Raw genomic sequence first — 15582 nt, 5'->3', positions numbered from 1 at the left:
CCATAATGAGCTTTCAGTCTAGAGAGGGAGACAGACGTTAATATAAATAAGTAATTTATAATGTATAATGTAAAAATACTAAGTACTGTGGGGTTGGGGTGGAGTGACTAGAAAATGTCCCAAGGTCACATAGCATCATGATTTTAGAGCCCGGGCCCGGCTCCTCCACTTGTCTGCTGTGTGACCTTGGACAAGTTACTTAACTTCTCTGTGCCTCAGCTACCTCTTAGAATTGTTGCCTTGGTTTGTTGATGCTTTTGCTTATTGTTTGCAATTATTATTTCTTTTGAATCTTCTTATTCTCACCTAGATTATGAGCCCCAAGTGGGACAGGGACTGTAAGTCCATTAGAGTAACGGACATGACTGGGAAAGTGAAAGCAACAGTAACAAGTGAGCAGCAGGGGTGGCAAAGGGATACCTGAACCTCAGTGAAAATAATCTGGATTCACGTCTCTGATGTTGCCATTGCCTTCTGCAATGAGCTCAGGCAGCCTCCCCTTATTGCCTGTTCCTATGCCTGGCCCGGCCAACGAAATCCCCAAGATAAAGAGTATAGTAACTAATGTAGGGAAGTTATCTCCCTTCTTTCCAGTGATGCAGGATTTTGGTCAAGATTCTTTGGTGCTCTCTGCTGCTCCTGGCCATGTATAAAGGCTTCGCGTTGCACTGTAGCAAAACAGACAGAATTGTCGCAACCCAAAGGATCAATTTATAGGTCATGGAGGCGCAAATATACTGGTTGGTATCTCACTGATTCTGACCCATAAATCAATCGATCAGCCATACTTATTGAGAGCATACTGTGTGCAGAGCACTGTGCTAAGCACTTGGGAGAATACACTATACCGGAGTTGGTAGGCACATTCCCTGCCCACAACCAGTTTACAGCCTTGAGTGCTAAGAGGTGGAGGGCCAGACTAATGCTACTGCAATCCCAGAAAAAGGCAACATGGTGAACTCTTTAGGAACAGATTAAGTCAGGAAAGGTTGGAAAACTGAGGTTTATTGCTTCTACTGTTCCTCTACTCTCCTGAGCTGTTAGACAAAGTAGTTTTTTGCTTACATTATTAGTCCCTGCATAAATCTTGAGCCCTGGGCTTCAGTCTGAGTAGCCCTTGGGTTAACTTAGTCTTAGTCAACAGGCCTGGGCTCTGACAGAGCAAAATAAGTGAGAGAGCCCAGATTTATGTTTCAAGATCCCTAGCAGCCCTGACACCTGGGATCTGAGACCTTAACTTTCTATAATGGAAAGAGCATGAGTCAGAAGGAAAGTGTGTTGTCTTGTTGTCTGTCTCCCCCTTCTAGACTGCGATCCCATTGTTGAGTAGGGACCGTCTCTATATGTTGCTGACTTGTACTTCCCAAGCGCTTAGTATAGTGCTCTGCACACAGTAAGCACTCAATAAATACGATTTAATGAATGAATGAATGAAGTAAAGAATAAGAGTCAGGAGATCTGGGTTCTAATCCCAATCCGCCACTTACCTTCTCTGTGACCTTGGGTAAATCACATAACCTTTCTGGGCCTTGGTTCCCCCATGTGTAAAATGGAAATAAAATGCTTTTTGTCTCTGCCATCTATGATTGTGAGCCCCATGGGTGACAGGTACTGTTTCAGTACTGAATGCCTTGAATCTGCTCCAGCATTTCCCACAGTGTCTGGCACATAGAAAGCAACTAATAAATGCCATAGGGCATGAGTTCTTAATAGCTGGTCTTTTCCAACTGAGTGTCCTCCACAAGTATTCAGAAGGCTTTACTGTACAAGTGAGCATGTGTGTCTTGGATCAGTATGGGGTTTATGTGACAACAAGATTTAATATTCTATTTGCTATCCATCAATCAGTGGTATTTATTTAGCACTTACTGGGTGCAGAGCATTGTGCTAGATGCTCGGGAGAGTACAATCCAGCAAATATCGCTTTACTCCTCCACAACTTTGACTTAAAACAAATTCAAAAAGGATAGAAATAAGAATCTCAATGTATTTTCTTCTCTAAGGGACCTAATAATAATAACTTAATAATATGTAATTATTATTACATAAAAGTGCTCTTTAATAATAATAATGGCATTTATAAGCGCTTACAATGTGCAAAGCACTGTTCTAAGTGCTGGGGAGGTTACAAGGTGATCAGGTTGTGCCACAGGGTGCTCACATTCTTAATCCCCATTTTACAGATGAGGTAACTGAGGCATAGAGAAGTGAAGTGACTTGTCCAAAGTCACACAGCTGACAATTAGTGGAGCCAGAATTTGAACTCATGACCTCTGACTCCAGATCCTGTGCTCTTTCCACTGAGCCATGCTTCTTTTGTTAAACACAGTGTGCAAAGCACTGTACTAAGTGCTGAGGTGGATACAAGGCCATTGGGTCACATCTGGAGCTCACAGTCTAAATTGAAGGGAGAGCAGGCATTAAATCCCCGTTTTGCAGATGAGGGAACCGAAGAACTGAAAAATTGAATGATTTGCCCAAGTTCACGAAGCAGGTAGGTGGTGGAGCCAGGAGTAGAACCCAGGACCTCTGACTCCCACGCCCATGCTCTTTCCACTAGGCCATGCTGCTTTTCTATTCTGCTGACCTTCAAAAAAACTTCCTTTGAAAAGTAAATGCCCTGGTTACTTAGGTAAGTTTTATTACATAAATCTTCTCCAAGCTCTCTATAATTTTATTTCACCCACTAGACCTTGCATACCTAAATAATATGCTAGAGATTATAATTCACTACTTTTGGCTGGAGAACAATATCACCTTGACTCCAATTACAGTATACAGAACAAATTTTAAAAAGTCAGGAGTGAGAATCAGTTCTTCAAAGAAGGATAAATATCTGACTATATCTCCAGAAACAATGATTATAGTTATCAGTTAGTGGCCTGAGCCCCACAAATGAGTAATCTCTTGGACAATAACACAGCACAGGTTTTCACCAAACAAAGGGTTATCTACTGTTTTGCTCAGAAGAGCCAACAAGGTGGAACCTTTGAAGAGTTGGTTCACAGAGGGAAAATCATACAAGGTCGGTGGGAGTGTCTCTTCCATTTATTCATTCATTCAATCGCATTTATTGAGCACTTACTGTGTGCAGAGCATTGTACTAAGCGCTTGGGAAGTACAAGTTTGCAACATATAGAGACGGTCCCTACCCAATAGCGGGCTCACAGTCTTCCAGGCTGCAGCTGCTTCAAGCTGGACTCTATCAGTGAAGCTCTTCTAAATAAATGGTTTACCTGTAGTTTGGGCCAGTTCTGGGAGGTCCCTCCTGAGTCTGGGGATTATGTGGTGTTTATACAGGGAAAGGGCTCAGCTCCCCTCTTCACTGGCCATCTGAGGGAATCTCTGAATGTCTCACTCTCCTCATGCTTCCCAACGTGTGGTATCAGCACCGGGGGTGCGTGAGCAGCCTCAGGAAGTGACCCATCTGGCAGGAGTGGCCAGGGAATTGGAGGGTCTCGACCTTGGGACAAAGCAAGTGTGACCGGTCTCAGCTCCACAACATTGCCAAGATCCGCCCTTTCCTCTCCATCCATACCGCTACTCTGCTCGTTCAAGCTCTCATTCTATCCCGTCTGGACTACTGCATCAGCCTTCTCTCTGATCTCCCATCCTCGTGTCTCTCTCCACTTCAATCCATACTTCATGCTGCTGCCCGGATTATCTTTGTCCAGAAACGCTCTGGGCATATTACTCCCCTCCTCAAAAGTCTCCAGTGGCTACCAATCAATCTGCGCATCAGGCAGAAACTCCTCACCCTCAGCTTCAAGACTCTCTATCACCTCGCCCCCTCTTACCTCACCTCCCTTCTCGCCTTCTACAGCCCAGCCCGCACCCTCCGCTCCTCCACCGCTAATCTCCTCACCGTACCTCGTTCTCGCCTGTCCCGCCATCGACCCCCAGCCCACGTCATCCCCCGGGCCTGGAATGCCCTCCCTCTGCCCATCCACCAAGCTAGCTCTCTTTCTCCCTTCAAGGCCCTGCTGAGAGCTCACCTCCTCCAGGAGGCCTTCCCAGACTGAGCCCCTTCCTTCCTCTCCCCCTCGCCCCCCTCTCCATCCCCCCATCTTACCTCCTTCCCTTCCCCACAGCACCTGTATATATGTATATATGTTTGTACATATTTATTACTCTATTTATTTATTTATTTATTTATTTTACTTGTACATATCTATTCTATTTATTTTATTTTGTTAGTATGTTTGGTTTTTTTTTTTTCTCTGTCTCCCCCTTTTAGACTGTGAGCCCAATGTTGGGTAGGGACTGTCTCTATATGTTGCCAATTTTTACTTCCCAAGCGCTTAGTACAGTGCTCTGCACATAGTAAGCGCTCAATAAATATGATTGATTGATTGATTGATTGACCCCGCCTACTGGTCACTCCTTGCTCTTTCCTCATCTGAGCCTCTCCACCATAAAAAAAAAAAAAGGGAAAAGAAGGGAAAGGGGTAATGAGCCAATAGAGAAGAGCTAATGGTGGTTCTCTAGCCCAAGCCACTGTGGGATGATAACTCGAAACCTCCTCTGGCCTCTTCATCCTCTCCCCCATGGTCCAGCCCCCTGATCTATCCCTCACAGACAACTGTCCCTCTGCCCTTAGAGGGAGCCATGAAAATCAGCACGAGGATGGATTCCTCCTGGGTATAGTGATGGACAGCTGGGATGGAACATGGCTCTACCTGTAATTCCAGACTTGGGGAGAGGAAATGGGAGAGGAGGAGGAAGAGGGGTAGGAGAGAGCCTAGCTACTGCCTCCTGGTGCCCTTACAAGACAGAGCAGCTGTGGCTGAGATAGCCAGGAGCTGGATGCCATCAGGCTTAGTGGCTAGAACAATTATGAATATAATAATTATGGTAATCATTTGGTGTCTTGCTTTGTAGTCTGTCTCCCCCTTCTAGACCATGAGCCCATTGTTGGGTAGGGACCATCTCTTTATGTTGCCAACTTGTACTTCCCAAGCACTTAGTACAGTGCACTGCACAAAGTAAGTGCTCAATAAATATGACTGAATGAATGAATAAATGCTTACTCTGTGCCTGGCACTGTACTAAGTGCTGGGCACTGAACTGTGGGATATCACTTCCCCTCTGAGGGTGCTGAGAGCCTGAACCCCTAGCAATTCTCTTTGGGTTCTGTTTCCCACTGCTTTCCTCACACTGTCCAGTCTTGCCTTATGCTGTCAAGTCATTTCTGACCCATAGAGACTCCATGGACACATCTCTCCCAGAATGTCCCATAGAGACAATGTCTCTATAGAGTTTTCTTGGTAAAAATACAGAAGTGGTTTAGGATTGCCTTCTTCTGTGCAATAGACTTAGGTCCCTGCCCTCAACTCTCTCCCCTGCTGCTGCCGCTGCCCAGCACAAGTGAGTTTTGACTTGTAGGAGATTGCCTTCCACTCGCTAGCCCCTGCCCCAGCTAGGAATGGAATGGGTATGCCTCTGCTCGCTCTCTCTCCTGTAGTCGAGACTGGTAGAATACTGGAAACTCTCCAGGTGCAATATTGAGAGGGGGCAATGCTCAGTAGCAGTTGTAAATGATAAGTGGGATATTTGTTAAGTTCTTACTATATGACACACACTGTACTATGCACTGGGGTGGATACAAGCAAACTGGGTTGGACAGAGACCTGTCCCAAGTGGAGCTTATAATCTAATCCCCATTTTACATATGGGGTAACTGAGGCCCAGAGAATAATAATAATAGTAATGGTATTTGTTAAGCGCTTACTATGTGCAAGACACTGTTCTAAGAGCTGGAGAGGTTAGAAGGTGATCAGGTTGTCCCATGGCGGGCTCACATATTTTAATCCCCATTTTTCAGATGAGGTAACTGAGGCCCAGAGAAGTTAAGTGACTTGCCCAAAGTCACACAGCTGACAGTTGGCGGAGCCACGATTTGAACCCATAACCTCTGACTCCAAAGCCCGGGCTCTTTCCATTGAGCCATGCTGCTTCAAGAGAAGTGAAGTGGCTTATCCAAGGTCACACAGCAGACAAGTGGTAGAGCCAGGATTAGAACCCATACTCTGCACACAGTAAGCACTCAATAAATACGACTGAAAGAATGACCTTCTGCTTCCCAGGCCTGGGCTCTATCCACTACGTCATGTTGCTTCTCTGCCTTTCTTCTGGACCCCCTGATTTGAGAACTTCCTTTGGTTCCTAGAAGGACCAGATATAGCTCATGACACAGGCATTCTGTCCCTGTGATAGAGGATAGTTTACAAAATGTGATTTGAAAGGGAAATGAGAAGCTTTTGTTTTTCAATGTTGGGAAATCATAATGGAAACCCTTCAGAACTGGGAATTTGTAAATACATTTCCCTCCCAAAAAAGGACATTTTTATACTAGATGTCTAAGAGCAGCTTGGCATCAGCTATTATTCTGGGGTGATTCCAAGGAACTTGATGTGAAACAATGCTGAGCAAAGGTTCACTCTTCCACCTACACAGTTACAATCATATGTCCATCCAGGATGATTCCCTGAGGAGATCATCCTTATGATACTGCTTATTCCCACAGTGCAAGATGTTGGCTTAAGAAAGCTATTGAAGCACAGATCATTATTTGATATGACCAAAGGAAGAGCATTACTAAGAAAATGACAATTCACAGACCATTAACCTTGAGTTTCCAAAATTGTCCAACTAAGTAGGTTGTGTTAGCTTCAAAGTTTTTGCATTTCCTTTCTTGGGGAGTAATGAGAATCATTTTGTCAGTGTGGCTTCAATTGGGTAAGATACACCCTCCCACTCCAGACCTCTCCCCCCACCAAAAAAAACTTAATTGACACCACACAATAGCTCATTGACTTGATTCAGGAGCTTTTCACGTATGCTTTGAAAAACACCCTATTGCCTAAATTGACAGGAAAATCATATGTACCTCAGCATCACCTCCTGAGTTATCTCTTGGTAGCCATTTTGTACAATCTACTCCTGACATATTTCATTGATTTTGATGATGGAGTCTACCATTATAATGTTCCTTTTTTCATCACTTCCTGTGACTGATCAATTGTTTTTGATGACTTACGTGGACACTTCTTGACACAGAATGCTCCATAGGTGTACTTGGCATTGAAGTTGTGCTCCAGTTGGAAGGTGGTTGGATTGTAGACAAAGGTTTGTGGGCATTGAGTTACACATGCCCCACTGTCATTGAAATTCATGCAGGCCTGTAAACAGAATTAAATAATCAATGATATTTATTGAATTGTCAGTGTGTACAAGGCGCTGTGCAATATTTAGAGTTGGCAATCACAATCCCTGGGTTCAAGGAACTTAAACTCTAGTGGGATTCTAAGTGCCTCTTGGAAAATGCTCAGGCCTAGGAGTCAGAGGACCTGGGTTCTAATTCTGGGTTTATCCCTCAAGTGATCTTGGGCAAGTCATCTAAATTCTCTTGCTTTAGGTTGTCAAACTATGTCCAACCTGTTTATCTTGTATCTACCCCAGCACTTGGTACAGTGATTGGCACACAGTAAGTGCTTAACAACTATTATTATGATTCCACACCTCAAATGTTATTTTAATAATAATAATAATAATTATTATTATTATGGTATTTGTTAAGTGCTTATTATGTGCCAGGCACTGTACTAAGCACTGGGGTGGACACAAGTGAATCAGGTTGGACACAGTCCCTGTCCCACATGGGGCTCATAGTCTCAATCCCCATTTTACAGACGAGGGAATTGAGGCACAGAGAAATGAAGCAACTTGCCCAAGGTCACACAGCTAGGGGGTGGGAGGGAGTTGGAATTAGAACCCATGACTTCTGAATCCCAGGCCCATGCTCTATCCACTTTGCCATGCTGCTTCACAATTATCAATTCCTTTTCTTTCTTATAGTTCCTTCATCTACAAAATGGGGATTCAGAACCTGTTCTCCCTCCTATTTAAGACTGTGAGCCCCGTGTGGGATCAGATTTTCCTGTATCTAGCCCAGCACTTAGAACAGTGTTTGGCACATAGTAAACATTTAGTATATAGTTCAGTGCTTAGCACATAGTAAACAATAAATAGTACAGTGCTTGGCATACAGTAAACAATAAATATCACAGTTATTTACAAGGCATCACTCTGTGTGCTTGCAAGCTAATCCAGCTACAAACTAAACATATGTTTTAGCTCCATTTCAATATCTTTTGGACCCATTCCCATTAATCATGAAATGTCCTAAAATAGGAGCTTCTAAAAACATGCTATCTGCCAACTAATTTCAAACCTGATAGAATGTTCACATTTAGTTAGCAAAGAACTACTGTTTAGGTCACTCACATGCTAAACATGTGAGTGATCTGAACTTTAGTATATCGACTTCATGATCTTATATGGTATGAATCTGAGGTACGGTGGACAATTAGAGTACTGATTTCAGAGGGAATAAAATTAGAATGGAAATGTAGAGGGAAGGTGATTTTTGTAAGTGCCAAATTAAACCAGTTCTTAGAGATAGACACTGTCAGAAACATTCTTTATTTTGGCTTTTTTTTCTATTCAGTCAAGTATAAGATTGATCCTGATTCAAGATGAGAAACAGACAGCAGATGAATCAAGGGTGTGAATACCTGCAAATGTATGGATATTGAATTTTTTTAACTAAATGTATGCATATTGACTATTTTTAGCTGGTAATGAGGGAGTGGTAAACCTTTTGTAACTCCATCCCATTTGGTTTTTATCAACAATACCAATGAGGACAACTTTTTCCCAGTGAGAAGAAATTAAAATAATGTCTGCATGTTGGCCTCAATCTCTGCGTAATTTTTTGCTTTTGTAATTCGTTGAAGTGGTGGGTATCCCGGGAGAATGTGGCTTCTCTTTCAAAAGGAAGCCAGTGTGAGTGACCGAGGAGCAGCATGGGATAGGATGTATGGAAGCTAGATTTCCCATCTTTGTAACATTTTCCGGAATGTTTTCCTGGAGAACAGTTTAGTCTCTGAAAGGCAGCCTTGCAAGCAAAGAGGATTTCAGCCCATCATAAATCGTCAGAGAGTTTATTAATAAACATTAATTTACTCTGTTTCCTCAACACATTTGCCACATCCACTGTGGTTGTAGCAAGCACTTCATCACCAACATGACAACCCTTCGATGATGGTCTACTAGATGCATAATCAGAACGAGGCTGGCTGATGATACATTACTCAACAAGATGATATCTTCCAGGAAGAAACTATTAAAAACCAATCTAGAGAAGTTGGTATGTTTTAATTTATGATGTAAAACTTTGCTCCCTTATAATTGTTTCACTCACATATTAGGTAGCATTGTATCCTCTCTGCCTTGAATCAGAGGAACTAATGTTAGGAGAAAGAGACAGTTTACCTTTCTGACAGTGTATGAAACATGAGCTTGAATCAAGGACTTGGCCTGGCATTCTCAAGCGTTCCAGACCACTGGCCAAAGTGTAGTCACTGTACCATGGCCTGACAGGGAGGAAATGAGAAATTCTGAAGACCATTGAACACTCTGCATATTTTCTCAGTGCATCAGCACAAAAGCATTAAGGTGATTTGTAGCCGAGGTGTTTCTGTAATTGTCGGGTTGGCAAAAACCTGTGGTGTTCAATGACCCTCAAAATCACTCTTCACCCCTGTGTGATACCGGTCAATGATACTGCCCTCAGTTCTAATACAAAACATGAAAAATGACTGGGCGATTCCAGGCAGTAGAGCCCCCTGTCAACTTGCCTCTATTTAGGTGTTTGATTTTTCCCAGCTCAAATCAACTTGCCCTGTTGGAGAAGTGGGTTACATGAGGAGACCCATTTCATGATTCCCACTTAAACTGGGAAATTAAGAAAATATATGGAAATGGGTCTAAACCAAAGAAGACCAAATAGAACAGAGAATCTGAAACATTAAATGGCAGCAAAACAACTTGCCAAGGACCTCTAACAGTTAAGTTTAGAAGAGTAAAAACACCTTTGTTTAAGATAAATATTGCATAGATTAGCATACAAATGGCCTAGATCTATATAAGCAAATCTCATAAATCTTTTCCTAAGTAATAGAAGGCAATAAGGAATATAAACTGGAAATGAAATAAGGAAGTTCTTAAAATGTAATGCTAAAATCTTAAAATGTGTAGTAGAAAGATATTTTAAATTAAACATTCTCATTCCCACACCAGAATTCTGGATTCATGTAGTACTAGGAAATCTGGGAAAGGCTGGACAAATGGAGAAGGGGGGAAGAGTGGGGAGGGTCCTGAGTCTAGGTCTTCATCCAAATTAATCCAATCTTCATCCTCCTCCTTGAGATCAGCATCAGCATCATCAACAGAAGTGATAGAGCATTGTATTTAGCATCTATTGCATGCAGAGCACTGCATCAGATGCAGGTCAATCACTATATTTGTGCATTTGTTTGTGTCTCCTCTCATTCTCCCTTCCTCTCTCCTCCTCCACACTCTGTGATGAGCTTCCTTTTTTGGCACAGGGGTCTTTAAGAGAGGCACTCTGACGGACATACCATAATAATTCTGGTATTACTCTGTGTCAAGAATTGTTCTAAGAAGTGCTAGGGAAGATACAAGATAAATCAGATCTGACAAAATCCTAGCAGCTGCAGAACGAGGAGGGAGCTTGAATGTTTGAAGCATCCATATGTGTGTATGTGTGTGTGGGTGTAGGTGGGTGTGGGTGTGTGTTTCTGCGTGTGTATGTAAGGGGGGGGAAGAGAGAAAGAGAAATAGAGAGAGAGAAGGAAGAAAAGGGAGAAGCAGGAAGGAGGAGATGGAGATGAAAGAGGAGGAAAGAGAGATGTGAAGGAAAGGGGAGATGAATTTTTTTCTGATATAAATATTGTTGATGATGCCTATGCTCAGAGCAGGGCATGGAAGTTGGAAAAGCAGAGATGGAGTGTAGGAGACAAATGTTTTGACTTAGTACCCCAAGGCTGAACACTCCATTGCTTCCGGGGACTATGATGTTAACCACCTTCATTTTGAAAACAGGGCAGAAACACCGCAAAGAGAAATTGTGGCACTGAGACGTGAAGTGACATGCCCAAGGTCACAAAGCAGGCAACTGGCAGAGTTGGAATTAGAACCCAGAAGACCCAATCATGAGCTATCAGATCATGAGTTGGATATTGCTTCTTTGTAGAATTTTGGCAAGATGCTACCAGGTGGTGAGGCAAGGTTTCCTTCTCTTCTCCCTGCTCTGACTATTTATTCTGGGTATAAATCAGCATGGCAGAGCCGAGTTGGCAATCCAAACTGGACCCCATTATTTGGTTGCCATGGTGTTGGAGCGGAGATTGCTTTCTAAACGTTTTCTAGTGCTTTGAGTTAGGGAATGGCTAAGACTTAGAGTTGCCCTGCTGTGGGAAGTAGAGGGTAGAAGAGGAACCCCACAACATACAAAGCAGTCGGTGTCTTTAGGTCCTGAGCAGCCTCCAGCACACTCGCGGTGGCAGCAGTCGCTGACATACGGGCCGTAGCATCTCCCATCGCATTGCTCCGCGCACACCGTCTTGGTTACTGGAAAGGACAGAGAGAGGGTGCAGGTCAATGCCTGCTGCAAAGAGCAGTTTTCACTGCAGGATAGGATAATAGGCAGATGAAGATGAAGCAAGCAGTGCAAATCTTTCACATCTCTCCCAACGCTCCTGCCGTTCAACCACACAAAGTCAGCACCTATGGAGGAAACTTCTCTCCTCCTTCTTCCCCTTTCCCCTTTCCTTCATCATCCACTGGAAGCAAAAGTGCTCCATCAGACACACAATCACTGCCAGAGGTTTGAGTCTCACAGACCTGCCTGGTCCAAGCCCCTCCTCAACAACTGGATGGATTAGCTCCACTACTAGGAAAAGATGTGGGACTGCCTGGCTATTGTAGAGATCCAAATCTATCACTGGCACTTTCTTTTTTTGACTGGCATTTGTTAAGCCCTTACCATTTGTCAAACGCTGTTCTAAGTGCTGAGGTAGATGCAAGTTAATCAGGTTGGACATAGTATCTGTCCCATGTGGGGTTCACAGTCAAAGTATGAGGGAGAAAGATTTAATCTTTATTTTACACATGAGGAAATTGTGGCACTGAGACATGAAGTGACATGCCCAAGGTCACAAAGCAGGCAACTGGCAGAGTTGGAATTAGAACCCAGGTCCTCTGACTCCCAGGCCCGGGCTCCTTCTTCTAGATCACATTGCTCCTTGCTTCTTCCTCTTCTTTCCTGAATAATTCTGTTCAATATTCTGTAATCAACCTCAGGGTTTCATTTCTTTCCATTCCAACTTGACTATCTATGTGGCTTAGTGGAAAGAGCACTGGCTTGGGAGTCAGAGGACATGGGTTCTAATCCTGGCTCCACCACTTGTCTGCTATGTGACCTTGGGCAAGCCACTTAACTTCCCTGTGCCTCAGTTACTTCATCTGTGAAATGGGGATTAAGACTGTGAGCCCCATGTGAGACAACCTGATTACCTTGTATCTACCCCAGCGCTTAGAGCTGTGCTTGGCACACAGTAAGTGCTTAACAAATGCCATAATTATTATGATTATCGAATCAATCCATCAACCAATGAACCAATTAGTCATTTTTATTGAATACCTATAGTATGCCAAGCTCTGTACCAAGCCCTTGGGAGAGTACAATAGCATTAATTGATATTATTTCAGTCCTCAAGAAGTTTACAATATAATGGGGGAGACATTCTAAAATTACAGATAAGAGGAAGTCATAGAGTATAAAGACATGTCCATAACTGCCACAGTGGGGGTGTAAGCAACCAAGTGCCTAGGTGACATTGAAAGTGCTGAAATGACAGTTTAGAGTAGGTTAAGGAGAAAATGATCTGGGAAGGCCTCTTAGAGGAGATGGGACTCTCAGGAGGGCTTTAACAATGGGAAGGGCAATGGTGTGACAGATGTGTTGGGGAGGAAATTACGGGTAGAGGGGAAGGTGTAAGTGGCATTGTGGTAGGAGACCATCGAGGTAATGTAGGAGTGGGAGAGTGGATCAAGTGCTTTAAAATCAATGGTAAGGAGTTTCGGTTTGATGGGGAGGTGGATAGGCAACCATTGGAAGGTTTGAGGAATGGGGAGATGTGGGCTGAATGCATTTTTGTTATTGTTGCTTGTTTTTGGTTTTATTTATTTCAGAAAAATCATCCGGGCTGTAGAGTGAACTATGGACTAGAAAGGGTAGGGAAGTCAGTGACGAGATTCAGTAGTCAAAGGGAGAAATGGTGAGTTCTTGGATGAGTGTTGTAACAGTTCGGGTAGAAAGAAAATAACAGAGTCTAGAGATGTTGTGAGGATAGACCCAGTAGGATTTCATGACAGACAATGCGTGTGTTGAATGAAAGAGATAAATTGAGGATAATGCCAAGATTATGTGAGACAGAGAGGATGGTGGTACTGTCTAAAATGATAGAAAACTCAGATAAAAGATAGGATTTTCTGAGGAGTTCTGTTTTGGACCTGTTAAGTTAGAGGAGTCATAGGGACATCCAAATGGAGATGTCCCAGAAACTGGAGGAAATGTAAATTTGGGATTGTGGAGGCAGATTTGACTGTGGACTTTTTCAGTAAGCATGTAACTAAGATCTCTGTTCCTTGTAACTGGCAAACCTCACTCTAGCATCACCACTTCTAGCTTTGGGAGAAACTGTGTGGAAAGAGCCTGGGAGTCAGAAGACCTTGGTTTTAATCCCAGCTCTGCGATTTGCCTAATTTGTGACCTTCCTCTGTGCCTCAGTTTCCTCATCAGTAAAAATGGGGTTGTGATAACTGTTTTCCTTCCTCCCACAGACTTTGAGGCCCATGTGGAACAGGGACTGTGTCTGATCTGCTTATATTGTTTCTACCTCAGTACTTAGTACAGTAATAATAATAATAATAATGGCATTTGTTAAGCACTTACTATGTGCCAAGCACTGCTCTGAGCCCTGGGGGGGCTGGGGGTGGGTACAAGGTAATCAGGTTGTCCCACGTAGGGCTCACAGTCTTAATCCCCATTTTACAGATGAGGTAACTGAGGTACAGAGAAGTTAAGTGACTTGTCCAAAGTTACACAGCTAAGTGGCAGAGCCAAGATTAGAACCCATGACCTCTGACTCCCAAGCCCATGCTCTTTCCACTGAGCCATGCTGCTTCTCAGTGGCTTGGTAGTGCTTGGCATATAGTAAGCAATGAAAAGTAAGCATCTCCCCCTTCTAGACTGTGAGCCCGTTGTTGGGTAGGGACTGTCTCTTCATGTTGCTGACTTTTACTTCCCAAGCGCTTAGTACAGTGCTCTACACACAGTAAGTGCTCAACAAATACGATTGAATGAATGAAAAGGTCACCCTTATTATTAAGCTCTCCTGTTATAGTGTCCCCAAAGTCCTCATCTCATAAAATTCTCCACTGGATAATTACTATGCCACCTGTAAATGCAATATTCATATGTAATACTATCAGCTTTTTTGTCTCCTGAATGGTCATTATAATCAGGTTCTACTATATAGTATTTAAATAACTCCCTGTCATATAGGTGAAAGGAACACACTAAAGAAATAAACAAATTTTTCTACAGCACAAGAAAAGTAATCCTGAGGTTTTTAATAATGTTTTGCAATGAAAGAATGAGGTCATGCTTTTAAAAAAGGAAAGTATTAGTGTACAGTGACTGTCCCTTCTTCTCCTGGGGCTAAGGATCTGGTTATTTCTCTAACTTCATGTGATGGGCCACGTGGCTATGCCTCTAGCCTGAAGGTTTGATGAATTAAAGTGTGCGACCAATATTTTTCCATATGCACAGCCAATTTTCTTTAATACCAAACCTGGTACTATGAAAGTTGTAAAAGCTTAATTTCCAGTGGCTTCATAAGGAACTGAAAATAACAGTGAAAATAGCTCATTTTGCTTATGAATTTGTTATAACCAATTTGCTTTGCTTTTTCTCCTTTTAAAGAGAGACCGTGAGCCCTTGTGAGAAAGGGACTATGACTGATGTGAACAACTTGTACCTACCCCGGTGCTTTAGAACTTTGCAGGATGTATGGTAAGTGACTGTGAGCTTGTTGTGGGCAGGAATGTGTCTGTTTGTTGCTATATTATACTCTCGCAAGCACTTAGTACAGTGCTCTGCACACAGTAAGTGCCCAATAAATATGACTGAACAAATGAGTGAATGAATGCTTAAAAAATACTATCATAATAATAATACTGTAGATCAGTTTCAACCGGTTTTAAGGATGGACATCCTCCTGTAACTTTTTGGTCATTCACAGTACCATTGCTGACCATTTAGAAGAAAGCATGGCCACCCCTGAGAAGCACTTCCAAGCTACTTTTAAATTATATTCTGCAATAATTTCACCTTGGCTTTGGATTTGAACTCTTTATTCACCCCCCCTCAGCCCCACAACACTTATGTACAGATCTGCGATGTAATTTATTTATACTAATACTTATTTATATGTATTTATATTAATGTCCATCTTCCCCTCTAGGCCGTAAGCCCACTGTTGGCAGGAAGCATTTATCTACTAACTCTGAGCAGCATGGCATAGTGGATAGAGCATGGGCCTGGGAGTCAGAAGGTCATGGGTTCTAATCCTCGCTCTGCCACTTGACTGG

General features: G+C 42.9%; 1 protein-coding gene and 1 non-coding gene across 3 annotated transcripts in view; both read right to left on the bottom strand.

Annotated features, from left to right (window-relative positions):
• ERBB4 (erb-b2 receptor tyrosine kinase 4) overlaps positions 1-15582 on the bottom strand; it is a 1221345-nt gene that overhangs the window by 333528 nt on the left and 872235 nt on the right. For both annotated transcript variants that reach the window (XM_038749108.1, XM_038749109.1), the window contains exons 6-7: positions 11378-11496; positions 7040-7181 (exon numbers count right to left, since the gene is read on the bottom strand). In XM_038749108.1, the coding sequence (XP_038605036.1) occupies positions 7040-7181; positions 11378-11496 (261 nt within the window). The remainder of the gene's footprint in view (positions 1-7039; positions 7182-11377; positions 11497-15582) is intronic.
• LOC119931214 lies at positions 5378-5514 on the bottom strand. Its single transcript, XR_005452069.1, has one exon. It is a non-coding gene; the product is annotated as a small nucleolar RNA SNORA7 (small nucleolar RNA).

The sequence above is a fragment of the Tachyglossus aculeatus genome, chromosome 7 (genome assembly GCF_015852505.1).
Source record: "Tachyglossus aculeatus isolate mTacAcu1 chromosome 7, mTacAcu1.pri, whole genome shotgun sequence".
Lineage (NCBI taxonomy): Eukaryota > Metazoa > Chordata > Mammalia > Monotremata > Tachyglossidae > Tachyglossus > Tachyglossus aculeatus.
This window is presented reverse-complemented; position numbering and strand designations above follow the sequence as displayed.